General features: G+C 40.6%; 1 protein-coding gene across 4 annotated transcripts in view; it reads left to right on the top strand.

Annotated features, from left to right (window-relative positions):
- Positions 1 to 7,653, top strand: part of PRELID2 (PRELI domain containing 2) — a 104,930-nt gene extending 97,277 nt beyond the window's left edge. For all 4 annotated transcript variants that reach the window (XM_088443980.1, XM_088443982.1, XM_088443981.1 and 1 more), the window contains one exon: positions 7,484 to 7,653. In XM_088443980.1, the coding sequence (XP_088300106.1) occupies positions 7,484 to 7,540 (57 nt within the window). In that variant the 3' untranslated portion in view covers positions 7,541 to 7,653. The remainder of the gene's footprint in view (positions 1 to 7,483) is intronic.
- Positions 7,654 to 17,241: the final 9,588 nt, after the last annotated feature.

Genomic DNA, 17,241 nt, shown 5'->3' with positions numbered 1-17,241 from the left:
AATACTAATATTAGCACTTTACTGCCAATAAGTCAACACCATAGCAAAAAGAAGTAAATATGACCAATTGGCTCCACAGACAAAACAGTCTACAATATAAGTGTTTTGCATTCATATCTTAAGCTGGGTACATACTAGTAGATATGTACAACGATGAGCAATATATTGGTAGCGGATTGCCAGGTGTGTACAACCGATATGTCTGGGAATGACGTTCACAGAAATATCAGGCCGGCCCTGTAGCACAGCCGATGCCAATATTTCATACAGATATATTGTTGCATCCAAGGACAAAATTAGGTGTTGGGTATCCAATAGGTGGCGCAAATGAGCAGCCGCCTTATGTGACGCTAAAGGTGGGTACATACGGTACAATGTGTACCCACCGATGCGAAGGACAATCCGAGGGCCGACATATCGGGCGGTCCCTACACATGGGGCGATCCGGTGCACCACCACCCGATGTGCCGCCCCTCCAAAGCACCGCATGGGATCGTCAGACGATTCGCCAGATCCTTTGAACATGCAGAAAGATCTGGCAAAGCATCTGACGACATCACGGAAGCGCGCAATGCACGATATCGTGCATACACACGGAACGATATCACTGTTTTATCGTTCCAATGCGTCGGATCGTCGGCTATATCGTTCCATGTGTAGGGGCCTTTAAGAAACATTACTTAGTTTCCAAAATGTGTGAAATAAAACAATTTGAAGTGATACCAATAGATGGCTAGAACCTTAACTTAATTTTGTGCAAAATATATCAACAATTGGATAGTTACCAGTAGAGGGCGCTAAAGTTATACCTTAATTTAATGTTATGTACCATACAGTATATGAACAGAGTAATACCAATAGACGGTGTAAAACCCTTAACTAATTGTAATACACAAAAAAAAAATACACCTCATGTGCTATAATGGGTGGGAGGGGTTATATAAATAAATAACATCTGGCCAATAGAGGGCGCTAAAACCTTAATTCAATGTTGTACATTTTTCCAAGTGTTCACCTATTATGTATAACATTGAATGAAGCTTTTAGTCTTAAATGTCATGTGTCTAGAGTGACAATTCTTGTTGCCACACTTAATAAATAACCCAGAAAAGACTTCCCTTTTTGTTTGAACAGATCCAGTGTCTAGTGATCCATGCAATATCTGCTGTTTAGTTGCAACAAATATGTACCAGTACTAATTTCAATCCTTGTTTTTTTATATAAAATTAAAATGATAGCCACCTAGTTATTTTGCCACACAGTCTATGGGGCAGATTTAATTAGCAGCGGTAAAATCTTTGTTTGCCGCTGCTTGATTTAACTTGCTTATCGAGCGGTAATTTCGATTATTATTACATTTTATTTATAGGGCGCCACAAGTGGTCCGCATCGCGGTACACTTGTGTAAATGGTTCAAAGAACATTATATTACAATAAAGTAACCAAAATATAAACAGAACACAAGTAACAATTAGCAACACAATTCTCCATACACAGTACAGCTCTGAAGGTGAAGGCTGTCATAGAAGTGCTAGCAAAGAAGGCTGTGAGATAGTGGGGAGGAGGACGCTGCTCCTAGTAGCTAACAATCTAGGGGAGAGACATGAGGCATGAGTGTGTAGAGGGGTCCTGAGTGCAGGAAGTATGCAAGGTAGAGATGGCTGAGGCGGGAGGGACAGAGACCTGGTAACATGGTTATGTGGTGGAAGGGTATGATTTGGTGAACAGGTGGGTTTTCAGTGCACGTTTGAAGCTCTGCAAGGTCGGAGAAGCTCATTCCAGTGGAGGGGGGCTGCCCGGGCAAAATCTTGTACACGAGCATGAGATGAAGTCACCAGGGTGGAGGAGAGGTAACAGTCATTGGCAGACCGGAGTGCTGGAGGGAGTGTGTAAGGAGATGAGGTTGGAGATGTAGGGAACAGTAGCGTTAGAGAGGGCCTTGTATGTGAAGGTGAGGCGTTTTAAGAGGATTCTGTAGGGGTATGGGAGCCACTGCTGGTTTTGGCAGAGGGGAGCAGCAGAAGTGGAACGGCGGGAGAGGAAGATAAGTCTAGCTGCAGCATTGAGAACAGACTGGAGGGGAGCAAGATGGCAATGTGGGAGGCCAGTAAGGAGAAGGTTGCAGTAGTCAAGCTGAGAAATGATTAATGAATGAATAATCAGTTTGGTAGCATTCTGGGAGAGGAAAGGCCTAATGCGAGCGATGTTGCGTAGCTGGAACTGACAGGATTGAGCCAGAGATTGAATGTGGGAGGTGAAGGAGAGTGTGGAGTCAAAGGTGACACCCAAACAGCGAAGTTGGGGACAGGGGAGATGATGGTGTTGTCAAAAGTGATAGCGAGATTGGTTGGAGTTGAGACTCTATTAGGGGGAAAGATGATGAGTTTGGTTTTGTCCATGTTGAGCTTCAGAGAGCGCTCGGATATCCAGGAAGAGATGGCGGAGAGGCAGCTGGATACCTGAGAGAAGACAGAAGGGGAGAGCTCAGGAGAGGAGAGGTATAGTTGCGTGTCATCGGCATAGAGGTGGTATTGGCGGCCAAAGGAGATGATGAGTTCTCCTAGTGTAGAGGTGTACAGGGAGAAGAGCAGTGGGCCCAGGACAGTACCCTGCGGGACACCAATGGGGAGGGTGGAAGGGGGAGGTAGAGGCAGACACAGAGAAGGAGCGGTTGGTGAGGTAAGAGGTGAACCAGGCATGGATGGTGTTAGAGATGCCAAAGGTCTGAAGAGTGTGGAGGAGGAGAGTATGATCCACGGTGTCGAAGGCTGCAGAGAGGTCCAGGAGGATGAGCAGAGAGAAGTGGCCCCTGGATTTGGCTGCAAGCAGGTCATTGGTGACTTTGGCCAGAGCAGTTTCAGTGGAGTGAAGTGGGCGAAAGCCAGATTGAAGATGATCAAGGATGGAGTTGTCAGAGAGATAGCTGGTGATGCGGCTATAGACAAGCCGCTCAAGTAGTTTGGAGGCAAAACGGAGAAGAGAAATGGGGTGGTAATTGGCAGCTAAGGACTGGTCGAGGTTGGGTTTTTTAAGAATAGGTGTGACAAGAGCATGTTTGAATGAGGAGGGAAAGATGCAGGTGAAGAGAGATAAGTTGAAAAGGTGAGCAAGGTGGAAGCAGGCGGTGGAGGAGAGGGAGCGTAGAAGACGAGAAGGGAGGGGGTCAAGGAGGCAGGTGGAAGAGGACAAGATGAGGGAGTGGACTTCATCTCCCGTGCTGGGACTGAAGGAGCACAAGGTGGGGTGGCCAGGAGGTACGCATGGTGGGGGAGGTGGGTTTGCAGCAAAGAGATAAAGGAAATACTGTGACGAATTGCCTCAATTTTGGAAGAGAAGGAGGCAAAGTCAAATGCAGTGAGGGAGAATGGGAGGGGTGGAGGGGGGGACGAAGGAAAGTGTTGAAAGTACCAAAAAGGTGGCAAGGATTGCAGGACTGAGAGGTGATGAGCGACTGGAAGAAGGATTGCTTGGCGAGGGAGAGGGCCGAGCTGTATGAAGAGAGGACAAACTTGAAGTGAAGGAAGTCCTCCAGAGTGCAAAATTTCTTCCAGAGGCACTACGCTTGGCTGTGCGCGAGCACTTTTGGAGAAACCGGGTCAGTTTGGAGTGCCAGGGTTGGGGTTAGGGGGACAGAGGAGATGGGGGCAACAGAGTCAAGTGTAAAAGTGAGGATGATGTTGTAGAAGAAGGCTGCCTGGTTAGGGCAGGCCATGGTTGATAGAGGACAGGACAGCAGGGTCAAGAGTCTCAAGATTTTGTCTGGTGATGGTGGCTTTAGGTGAGGGGAGGAGTTGAGAGAGTGAAGGAGAGCAGATGGTGGTCAGAGAGGGGGAAGGGAGAGTGGGAGAAGTCAGAGAGAGCACACAGATGGGTGAAGACAAGGTCAAGGGAGTGGCCGAGACAGTGGGTAGCGGTGGAGGTCCATTGAGAAAGTCCAAAGGAGGAGGAGAGGGCAAGAAGATTGGTGGATGCAGGATTAGTGATGTCAATAGGGATGTTAAAGTCACCAAGGATTATAGAGGGAAGGTCAGCAGAGAGAAAGTGGGGAAGCCAGGCAGCAAAGTTGTCAAGGAATTGGGTGGGGGAGCCTGGGGGACGGTAGATGACTGCAACACGGAGATGAATGGGGTAAAAGAGACGGATAGAGTGTACCTCAAAGGTGGAGAAAGAAAGGGAGGGCTCAGGTGGGATAATGCGAAAGGTGCAGTTGGGGGATAAGAGGATGCCCCCTCCACCGCCTTGGCGGTTGTCAGGTCTGACAGAGTGGGTAAAGGCGAGGCCCCCATAGGAGAGTGCAGCAAGGGAGGCAGTGTCATAGGAGAGCCAGGTTTCGGTGATGGCGAGAAGATTTAGAGAGTGTGAAATATAAAGGTCGTGAATAGCAGGCAGTTTATTGCAGACAGATCTGGTGTTCCAGAGAGCACAGGAGAATGGGAGGGAGGGGATGGGGGATATGTGGATGAGATTGTCTGGGTTGTGGGTGAGGGCGTGTGGGCTAGATCTAAGGGGAAGGTGTAAGGCGGTGGATATGGTTGGTATGGGCAGTGGCGAGGAGGCATTGTGGCTGACTCAGGGTGGAGGGAGAGTGAAGGATGACAAGAGAGCAAGTAGTAGGTGGGCAGGAAAGCACAGCAGAGGATGCAGCTAATTAGAGGGGAGGCAGACAGTTAGTAAGTGTGATATGGCGGTGAGGTAATGGAAGAGACTAGGTAAATAGTTTTGGAGGAATGAAAGTCAAATGATGAGTAGGAAATAATACACAGGTAAGAAGTAAATTTAGACAGGGTATTCATGGTATATAAAGCAAAATTATTTGGGATGTGCATTAAGAGGTTTTTCAAAAACTGAAATTTCAATGCAAGAAGCTGCAGCTGAGGAGAAAGGTTATGCAGTGTCCAAACCAGGGAGTTCAGTGTAGCGTGTGCAGGTTATGCAGTGTCCAAACCAGGGAGATCAGTGTAGCGTGTGCAGGTTATGCAGTGTCCAAACCAGGGAGACCAGTGTAGCGTGTGCAGGTTATGCAGTGTCCAAACCAGGGAGACCAGTGTAGCGTGTGCATGTTATGCAGACTGCAGGAGTTCGTTTTGATGATTTTGGCGACTCACTGTGTAGCTTGAGTGTAGTCCATCAGTGTTAGTGTTGGCTTGCAGTGTGTGTTTCATCTGTTTTCCTTCGGTTTAATGCCGGTCTAACCCTATGCAATGTAATAGCTGCTATGCTATAAAAAACATTGATTTGTTGCATCTCGTTGGAGTAGTTACCTGTGCAATGTAATAGCTCAGTTTTGGCTAACCTTGACACTCCAGCTGTTGTGGAACTATATATCCCAGCATGCCCTGCCACAGTTTTAGCATGCCCTAATAGCAAAACTGTAGCAGTGCATGCTGGGTTATGTAGTTCCATAACAGCTGGAGTGTCAAGGTTAGCCAACACTGTAATAGCTGCTATGCTGTAAAAAACATTGATTTGTTGCATCTGGTTGGAGTAGTTAGTTACTTGTGGGATGAAAGTACCGCGTATATGTGTGCTCCTACTCAACACACAATTCAATTGGAAAAGGCTTATCCCTGCGTTTGCGTGGTAATTCTGGTTGGTAATACTCGCATTGAGTGTGGGGAAAAAATTAAGTAATCAGCCTGTATTCCACAAATGTATAAATATATATTGGATAACAGTATAGTGGCCAAAAGCATTTAGGGCTCTTAAAAGGTGTCAAATGTCTGTTTTTTGCATTTTTTTAATTACAGTGAAACAAATGATAGAAAGCAAGTGTTTTCTGCAATTAAATGCTCTGAATTCATTTGGGTGCATAAAAATACCTGCAAGTTATTTTTTGTGTAATTTTAAGCCAAATTTGTTAAAAACCCTCCTTTATCTCTCAACTTCAAGCCTAAACCTGTCCCATCTATACAGCACCTCCATATACCTGTCCCACATCTTTTAGCCCATTCTGCATTTTTCAGAATATCATCCCCCAAAAAATGACATGTCATTATTGGCCAAATTCAGCTAATTAAAACCTACTAAATGCCTAATTAATCTTTAGGGGCTGTTCCAGGGGTTTGGAACCGAGTCCAGACATCTTTCATTTAGGGATTTTCCCCAACTTTTCACCTGCACAGGGGCTGCAAAGAAAAAGCTGAGTTAAATTCTATGGAAAGTTTACGCTGGTTACAGTAAAGCAGCACATCCACCAGCAGACCAAAAAACCACTGCACGACTACGTCATTGTAATCGTGCAGTCGTTTCACAGTCTGTGCTGTGCCTACACTGAACGATTGATTGTTCAGTGTAGGCATCATCTGTGAACATGCCCAATCTTATCGACAGATTGACCAGCATGTTCACCCGATGATTGATGTCGGAAACGACCAGCGGGAGGGCGCATCGCTGGTCGTTTCCGACATAAGAGTGCACAATTACTGAGCGATTGCACGATTACGATGTCGTAATCGTGCAATCACTCAGTATTATCGGCTGTGGATGTGCGCCTTAACTTGTGCAGCTAATTGAATAGCAAAGAATTTGCACCCAACCGCATTGTGTAACTTATCTGCTTTAACGTTCTCCAATATGTAGGATAATGCCTCTCGTATTGTATTTTGATGAAACAGTTTTTAGATTTGGAGTGTCAAAATAGATTTCCTTGCAAATCTGTAATAATCAATGAATTCTTCAAATAATATGGCGTGTTGTACATTTTGGTAGAAATTAGCCATTTCGGTTAAGTTTTTATAGCAGTATTACCCTATACGTTTCCAGCGAGTTCTGCTTACAAAGATGTCAATTTTGAACACAGCAAATGCATTCACTTAAGAAACTCGTATATCCCTCGCCAATAAAACCATTCGTTCAAGTTTATAACTGGCCCAACAGGAATTCCATATGTGCTTGTGATAAAACACACAGTTGCCCTTCTTCAGCCTCTAGGGTTTTATTAGGCCCATTTTTTTCATACTATATAACAAGCTACTGTATTTTGCATTCATCCATTGAGCACTTGAATTACTACTATGTTTACTATAGAGATCATTTAATGTCTAACAAAAATATGCAAATCTACATTTAGGCGCTAATGGGAAGATATCTGAAAAATATGTATATAAACAAATGATTTAGGCTAATATTTATAAGTAGATAATAGTAGGAAGGGGATATGCCACTTCCCTGTCGTATCTTTGGAAACAGAGCGCACTGCCTCATATTCGAGGGATACTGTACATACATCGTGCCGCAAAAAAATGGGGGACAATCCTGGTCCGGATCTGTTTACACTGACTATAATAAAATACTGATCAAAATTAATTTTGGAAACTGATTCTGATTTCCGTTTTATGGCTTTGCTCTTAATTAATTTGTATGTATCCCTAAACAGTTAACCTGTTACTATGTTATGCTAATAACATGCAGGATAACATTTTATTTTTGTGTGTGTACTATGAGTGTTACATCCTAAACGTTTACCAATTTACTATTTTCACAGAGTATTTCAATCATGGAAATGATCCTGCAGGAACGATGCGGCTGTCCTTTCTCCTAGCCTACAACTGTTAGGACCTTCTTAATTTACTTCATGACTCAACCAATGACCATACAGACTTTACTGATGCAGTATTTTTAAGGTTCAAAAGTGTTTTTTTTTTTTTTTTTAAACATTCAAATTGAACCAGTCATTTTGGAAGCTGCTTCTTTCCACAATTAAGGACTTGAGAATACAAGGGAAATGTAATTATGTGAAAATGTGTACTTCAGTCTCTTCATGTACAATGGGGGGAGAGAGTCAAATTCATGAACGAATGTATTAAATTCTAATATGGCAAGTATCCGTCCAGACAGTAACGGAAGGCCTGTTTCTCCACCATGCAGCAACTCCTCTAGTGCGGCTTCTTTTATACATTGTTTATATGAGGTGATATCTAGCATGTTTCATTTCAGTTACTCTTATGCATTCCATTATGGAGCAATTTCAAAAGGAATAGTGTGAAATGAGTGGGTGGGGTCTGCTCAGTGAGCTCAGACAACATAAACACTTTATAAAATATATGCAGTATTTATAAATTGTAGTTGAAATAAAGACGGTACCAACCGTGTTTTAGTGCTGAAGAGACTCCATGCACGCTTCATTAAACTGCCGGGCTACTATGCAACACTGTTCCTGTCTACATACGTGTTTTTAGTCAGTCGCATTTATTAAAAGGAATAAAAAGTCTGACAATATACACCATTGTTTTTCTTCTGAATTTGTTTGAAAATTTTAGGTACCTGCAAGACATTTCTTGTCATTTGCAATAGGCAATGTTTTGATTTTATTTTCTGCCATAAAGCTACGGTACGTAATGTTCAGTATTTCTTCATGTAAAGTGAGCAGTATTTTATATCTTGCCTAAGTGACTGCGTACAGATGCACTGCACAACATTAACAAAAGAATAGTAGATGGCACACTTAGAAACATTTATTTTTGTAGGGGGAAGACGTAAATACAAGAGTGTTTCAAAGCAAGCGGTAAAGAACATTTTATAGCAAGAGATAAATAATAAATATTGTGAAACAAATCTACATTAATTAGCAAATCTTCCCATCTTCAAATACTATATATTATCCCTTCAGTAGACAATATAAAAATATTCATATATATGACATAATGTTTGCAGCTAATATACAGATGTGTCCTCATACACCTAGGAGTATATTTACTAAAGTGAGAGTTTTTAGAAGTGGAGATGTTGCCCATAGCAACCAATGAGATTCTAGCCATCATCTTCTAGAAGGTGCTAGATAAATGTTAAGTAGAAACTAATTGGTTGCTATGGGCAACATCTCCATTTCTAAAAACTCTCACTTTAGGGTCATTCCATGCCAAATCATTAGAAAAAGTATTTTTTCAACCCGACCATCTCAGATTTTCATGAAATTTGGTCGGATGATAGACGTCATAAAGTAACTTTCATATATAAAATTTTAGCCCTCAGTGATACACGGTGTTCATGCCACAGGGTTGCAAACGTGACAAAAAAAAATTTTAATTTATGCTTGCCAGGTCAACTGAAACAAATCATAACTTTGCTTCTAATTGTGGTAGAACTTTCATGTTGGTCTTGTTGGGACCATAGTTTTCATAAACAATACAATTTTATATTTAAATATTGACTTTTACATAACATGAAGTGATCTTTTGACCTCGAATATCTAACAAAAAGTGTATGTTTAATTTTTTTGTACATAAAGTGTGTTATACACTTCAATACAATCTGTCTTTGGTATAAGTTACATTTTGGTAAGCCTTTGGGAAGAAGAGTAAAAAAAAATAAGAAAATTATACATATCACAATCAATTAAATACCTTAACATTTGATTTCGAGATTTCTGTACCATAGAATGATGTATAATGCTGTATACAAGTCTGAGGAAATCTTACAAGTCAGTGCCTCCACCTCAGCAATGCTTTTTCTGTGTTTTGGATGTCCACAGCAGGTAGTGTGTAGGTTCGTCCAGTTGCAGTGCAAGGGTCAACCTTGGTGAAAACTTGTTGTCTTGGAATGTTCAAGATGTCTGGCTGATGAGGGTACACATATGATGGTGATGGACCATTGGGAAAACTGATTAAAACCTCCTGTGATGTTGCATTCATATTCGTGATACAACCCAACCACCAATTATAGATGCAAGTCACAAACCCTTTTATTTCTTACAAAGTCAAATATCACAATGATTTTTGCCAATATCTATATAATCCTTAAGGCTTTTCAGATATGACGATTGCTGAACAGCAATGAGAGAATGGGTCTGTTGTTGAATTCATTTAGAAATTAATAATTCAATGAGGACTTGACAAGTATCTTAAGTGTGCAGGTCTGTGATATAATACACTGCTTGAAGGTAATACTTTCAATGGCATTCTCTTCTAGTACATTTTCCAATATGGTCCTCAGCTGACCACATCCTGGTCATTCACCACATTCTTTGAAGAAACACTCTATATTGGGTGGATTGCATATCATATTTGCCAGATAGTGTTGGTAAGTGGATAGGTGAAAATCCTGGTCCTCCATTAATCTATTTAATTTGCACCCTTCTATTAACAGTTTCAAATTATGATGTAAAGTACAAACACATATAGAGTGTGTACCATTAGCTCCCACAAGAACACAGTGTTTGGGACACAGAGAGGCAAATTTTGAAAAAAACATTTTTATATCAGAATACGATTGTTTGAAGTGGGCATACATTTCTGAAAGGTTATTCAAAATTAGCCTCTTTTGTATGTGTTCTTTGATACCACCACTTCTTACTGTCACACAGTCTTTTTTACCAGGCATAATCCTGCTGTCATCATCACTGCAGTAAAAGTTTTTCACAGTCTCAGCAATATCTGGATCCAAGCTTCTCCCTGGTTTAGGATTTGGTGATGACAAAATTCCAGACTCTCATACTAATTGCTTTGCTTTTCTTATCATGTAGTTACTTTCCTGAGGAAATTGTTGTTACATTTTTCTAATACTCCAGTCTTTTGGAAGAAGTGTCAAAATAGTAACTTTCTCACAACTTTTTGTGGTCTCTTCAAAATTTTTTTTCAGTTGTTGCAGTATGACACCATCACAACATTGATTATTATCAGGCACAGGTTCCTCAGCTGGAATATGGAATACAGGTTGAGTCTCCCATATCCAAATATTCCGAAATTGGGAAATATTTTGGCATGACTGAGATAATGAAATCTTAGATTTTTGGTGGTGCAATGTACACAAACTTTTTCTAAGGCACAAATTATTAAAAATATTGTGTGAAATAATCTTCAGGCTGTGTATAAGAAACATAAATGAATTTCATGTATGTACACAAAGTTTGCTTGAGCCACAAAATTATTGAAAATATTGTATAAAATTACCTGCAGGCTGTGTGTATATGGTGTATATAATACATAAATGCATTCTGTGTGTATATTGGGGTCCATTCCCAAGATATTTCATTATGGTATGCAAATATTCCAAAATACGGAATATTCCGTTATCCAAAATACCTCTGGTCCCAAGCATTTTGGATAAGGGAGACTCAACCTGTATATCCTTTATAACAACTTCTGCATTTTTTACAGCTTTCCTTTTGCAATAGTTTCCTCCTTTCATTCTTTTCCTCTTGATAGGCGATGCTCCCATACTACTTAAACTTTCATTTAATGACTGCAAAGCTGATTCAGTCCTGCATGTTGCCACTTCTGTGTCACTTTCCTCAACAATTGATGTGGTTGGTCCTTCCTTGCAGGTTAAAAAATCCCTTTTAATTTGTTTCCTACAGTTATCACAATCATTTGATCACTATTGACATGTGGCTGTATTTCAATCATCCACAGTAGCATCTTCCTTAATTGTTTCCTACTGCTACTGTGTCCTTTAATATCAAGTAGGTTGTAGCACTGAGTCCTAATGTGATTCTTATCCATTTGTCACACTTTTTTTTTAATCAGACTACCGCTATTCACTGATAAACTGTCTTAAGGTGCCTATCCACTAGAAGACAGGCAAAAGACTGCACGATTACGACATTGTAATCATGCAGTCGTTTGTCAGTCTGTGATGTGCCTACACTGAACGAGCAGTCATTCAGTGTAGGCACAATCAATCATCTGCAAACATGCTGAACTTGATGTTATCGTTATATTAACCAGCATGTTTGCACGATGATAGGTGTCTAAAAGACCAATTTTTTAAACAATCTGCAAACTATTTTCAAACAATTATCGAACGAACGATCAATATCGTTATCGTTCAATCGCTCATTTTAATCGTCTAGTGGATAGGCACCTTTAGTCCCTTGTATTACTAGGGGGTCTATTTACTAAGCAGCTCCCAACTGTCATTTTTCAAACACAGCCTGTGAGATGACAGTTGGGAGCTGATTGGCTGGCACCTTATCACTTTCTTAGCACTTTTCACTCTGTCTCCTAACACTGCTTAGTAAATAGACCCCTAGATCTCAATGCAGAAGCTGCAGCCAGACTGAAAAGAACACAGACAGAGACACTACAAGACAAGTCTGAACTTGCCAGTTGCATGGTTAGTGCAAGAAGGGATCAACTGCCGTACTTAAATTTTTTTTTTAATCCTATTCCCAAAGGCTTCCTAAAATGAAACTTGTACAAAAGAGATTGTATTTAAGTGAATAGCATACTTTATGTACAAAAAAATGAAACATACACTTTTTTTAGATATTCAAGGGCAAAGGTCACATCATGTGACCTTGAAATGTAGAAATCAATATTTAAATATAAAACAATTTTGTTATGAAAACTATGGTCCCTTAGCTTTAAAACAAGACCAACATGAAATGTCTATCACAATTAGAAGCAAAGTTATGATTCATTTTAATTGAACTGGCAAGCATAAATTTTTTTATTTTTTTGTCATGTTTGTAATCCTGTAGCATGAACACTGTGTATCACTGAGGGCTAAACTTTTATATATGAAAGTAACTGTCGGCTATCATCCTACCAAATTTCATTAAAACCTGAATCGGTCGGGTTGGAAGCTGTGATGATTTGGCATGGCATGACCCTTTAGTAAATATACCCCCCTAGGCTCAAAATACCGCAAGACAGCCGGTGCAACTGTGCCTTTCCGAGAGGTGTAGTGTAGCATTGTTTTCTTTACATTTTGCATCTCTTTCACATTGCAGACAGAGCAATACACCACTCCGTGTACTTCAGGTGCTTGGCTGCGACTCTAACCGCACAGGAATTTGTTTTAAACATGTACAAATTTGCAGATGAACATGAACGGAACTTGGTGTGAGAAAAAGCAACGGCCACTGCATCGTAATCCTTCTTACACAGATTCAGACTCAGTTGCACACAGCACACGTACATACAAATGTCTCACAACAAATTAATCCGTGCAATCTAGCAAATTAGTATTGAAGCAATCTAGTATTGTCGCTTCAAGTTGTTTTAATTTATAAGACGCACATTTTGAGTAAGAAAGACGTGCGGCCAAGAGAGGATGTTAGGTGCGGCTGGTGCCACAATGAGGACACATCTGTAATATATCCATAAAGTACGTACCTTGGAAGATACTCTAATGAACAATTGTAGAAGTAACACAGAACCTTATTTATGAAGTTCACTGGAATTGCACTGCAAATGCTTAGCTTCTGCCCTGTAGCACCTATATAGTTTGTCCAGCATACTTTAAGTTGCAAGCCCGCTCCTTGTTCATTTGAGATGCCGCCTCAAACTAGAAGTGCATACTGTGCAAGAGTGGAAATGTTTCATGAGAGTTCAATCTTCAAATTTAGGAACACCATTTCATTTAACTAAAATGTTTTATTCCATTTGTCTTCAGCACTCAAGATTTTATAAGCGCAAAAAAAAAAAACTTGCCAAGCGCCCACCTGTAATTACTACCAGTGGGAGAGTAGGCCAGACAGTAACTAAATAATCCTGGCCCCCCGTAATGGGCGGGGCTTATTCTGCACTACAGAAAAAAACTGATGCGGAGCGGTTACTAAAAGGCCTCTTTTTCCTCCTTGCTGGTGTCTACAGACCTATAGGTATCTTTATTTTGAAAGAGGGCTGTCCTCTCTTTAAAATTGTGTACCCCTTTACAAGTCATACTTGCGATCGGTCTGATGAACAGAAATAAGCTACTACGCTACAGAAATATAAAGAAGTCCAGAGATGGGTAGGATTTCCCCCATCCTGGTTTTAATAAATTCAGGGGTACACTAATTTGAAAGAGAGGAGGCCCTTTTTCAAATAATGTGGCCCTTTAATAGTGATTGTCTGGTGGTACCCAGAACACTATGCCCTACGGAAAACATTACCTTTACCAGAGCTGTGTGAGGGCACTTGGAGTGCTCTGTCTCATGCTTACATGTATACATGCTGGAACGCCCTCATTTGAAATAGGGGAGTCCCTTCTTTTAAATAATATGCCCACTTACTAGTTAGACGTTATCACCAGACAATGACATCCAACACTATATAGAACATGTTTTCCAGAGATGAGAGGGTTCTAATGCACATATTATATTATGTCTGTATAGGTATACCTGGTGAACAGTGCAACAAAAGATCATAGTTTTCTTTGTAAAAACCTCGATTTTTGAGAGACTTTTATTTTTTAAAGCGTTTGCCTTTGGCAAAGTTAAATTAACGTTTGCTGTCAAGGAAGGCCACTGGTCTGTACAACAACCGCTTCCCACGTCTTACATTGTGTGGAACAAGAGCAGAGGAGAGGTATGTCAGCCTGTGCTGCTGCCAACTGCAGTTTGACCTTTTCTGTTTGTCTATTGGTTCATCTCTAGTTTATTCATAAATACCTGGTGGCAATATAAGCACAGGACCTTCATTTTTATCATTGTTTTTTTTTCCTTTTTCTAGTATTTTATTTTCCAATGTAAGTAATCTTTTATTATGAAATTAAATATAAAATTGACCTACATTTTTATTTTAAATATACTTGAAACAAATAACTTTTTTTGCTGCAATATCTCTTACTTATTTAGAAGTTTAAAACTTAGTTGGCAAAGAAAAAGAATTTTTGCACATACATACTTGCTTAAGGAATAAAAGCATCATGCAGTAATTACGCTGCAATCGCTATAATCATTATTATTGACTGCCAAATTATATGGCCAAAAAGAATAGGATGATTTTAAAGCACTGGCTTCTCTACATCTCCCTTTTGGCTGTTACAGTGTTTGCTCAAGGTTATTCCAGATTGAAATAATAATTGTTTTCTTCCTGTAGTAATCAGCCTCATGTATGAATTACTCTGATTGGGCTGTTTATCAGGCTCGCATTAATGTCAAAGCAGAGGTGATTGACCGTAGAAAGTTTGTATTTATGAGGAGCGTATTATGTTAAAATTCTGATATGCAACTTCTCAGTTGAGTTATTGCTACCACAAATTATATTGTGTGCAAGAAATATTTATTGCCAGGCACATTACACTGACTAATCACTAATGTGTAACGGACGCAGTCTGAAGAGATGAGTGAATTGCTGCTCTTCTGATTTGCCAGGCAATTGATTTCAGTTATTTTCTTCTATACACATAATATAACATTCCAATGTGATCATTACAGACGTGAGAACGTTGTCTGTTCCTGTTTTTCCCATTATCATACTATAGTAAGAACCAGAGATAAATAAAATAACCGACATTAAATATAATGAACTATTTGTTGCAATTAGAAAGTAAGTTTGGGGGGTTCAGAACCAATTATCTTACAGGTGACATAGGTGTTGGCATATACATTTGTAATACGTACTCTAGAATAGTGGTCCTCATTTTTCTTTAATTTCTTCTTTAGCAATTTTGATATTGTCCGGAGTTCGTTAAAACCATGAAACTTAATAGTACCTGCCAACCGGCACTTCTCCCAAACCGATGGGTTTCCAAATGGTCCTGTCGTGCTCTTCTACTACTGGCCTGTTACAGACAGGCAGCCCTGGTGTTAATACATGTGTTATGCTATGTGGGCTTTTTCTGTATTGTATTTGGGTACCATTGTGCTACAGCACACTATTATATTGCTATATTATATGACCATTTGTATTCCGATATATGTATCAATAACTATTTAAATATTCCTGTGAGGTCAAATGTGATCTGAACTGTTATTTTCACGCTGTGTGTCCAGATTCAGTTCTAGGTTTTTATGTAATGTTATTTTAGGTTAGGGGGACTTGACTACTTCCAGGGTCAAATTGTATGAATAATGTTTGTTATATTGATCACTCTGACCTGACAAAGCTTCTGCTAGCGATGAAACCGCTGTTAATATGATTGCATTACATTGATATTTAAACAGTAGCAGCATCTCCTCTATTTATATTTGTCATGGTAGAGTGGTAGAGTGTGATCGCCGTTGGACGGGATGATGCAGAATGCACACTACACCCGTCTCTTGTGTGACTTAGCTCAGAAAGCCAATGTTTGCAGAAGTACTATTGCAGAGCGGATTGCACCTTGTATCTAGATCTCCTTTAGATAACAGAGGCGGAACATGGGAGGAAAGGGGCATTCTCATGCAGCCCGAGTACAGTAAGAGCTGTTGCCACACATGCAGAACTGCAGAAACTCTCTGATAGGCCTGACTGTAATAGTATTTGTTGCGGGTGCCTGAGACAGGTGCAAACATCCATACCGATGATCATGATCAGCAGCTGCTAAGAGCACAAGGCTGTGACCATCGGGATTGGGAACACTTGTAGAACTACAAGTGTTAGCATACCTATGACTGCCAGAGTATGCTGGCACTAGTAGAGCTAATAGCCTGCAGAGTCCTATAGTGCACCTGTAAAATACGACTGTAAATAAAATAAAGACACACAGAAACAAAAATAATTTAACTAAACCCTACCTGAGACAACTGCTCCTTTTACACTTAGTGCTAATTTTTTATAATGTTTTTCTTTGCCAAAATTTCCATGGGGGATTCAACCACATGTTTAGTAGACTGGGCTGGTGGATATCATGGCAAAGGGACCCAACGCTGTGATTTCCCTGCTATAGTGTCCCTGACAAGCTTATGCTGTATATTTCTGTGCTAGTAGCACTTTTAGAGGGGGGAGGGGGGGGGTTGGCAAAGTTATACACTTACTAAGGTTCACCAAGTTGCACCTCTTCGGTCATAAGTGGAAAATGTTCATGGGCAAGCGCTGTGGGAGAACTATCAAGATACGCAACAAGCAGGGTGTATGTACCATGCTGCATTAGGCCCTTAATGTGGCATTTAACATCAGTGGGGGAATAAAAACCCTTCCTAAGCACACAAATGGCATTTGGACAAATGTTGAAACCACCAGTGTAAGATCGCTTCTATTTTCCCACTTATCAGGAAGGCTTTTCTTCTGGGCTTATGAAATTGTGCATGTATTTATCTTATACAGTAGTTCCTAAATAGCATAAGAGCTATGTTCTCTATATAGCATAACCCCATCTCTCTCCCTTCCTTCCTCCCCCAAAGTTCAACTTTTGAAGAGTTTGTCCTGTTCCAGACAGCTTTGCCCCGATCTGCCTGGAAGTTTCTGAGATATATCCTGTTCACTAATATCCTGTAGAGATGATTGGGTGTTTCATGCATATGCTACGCTACAGTGTATAATGCACTAAGGGCCAGTTTCAGCTTAGGACGGAATTGCAAAGCTGCACGCAAGCAGCTTTGCAATTCAGTCCTTGCAATTATGGTAATGTAGCAGGAGGCATCACGCCTCCTGCATGCATTTCTTATCCGAGATG

This window comes from Taudactylus pleione, unplaced genomic scaffold (genome assembly GCF_031769625.1).
Source record: "Taudactylus pleione unplaced genomic scaffold, aTauple2 ptg000342l, whole genome shotgun sequence".
In the NCBI taxonomy this organism is placed as follows: domain Eukaryota; kingdom Metazoa; phylum Chordata; class Amphibia; order Anura; family Myobatrachidae; genus Taudactylus; species Taudactylus pleione.
Note: the sequence above shows the minus strand (reverse complement) of the source record. Positions and strands in the feature narration are given on the sequence as shown.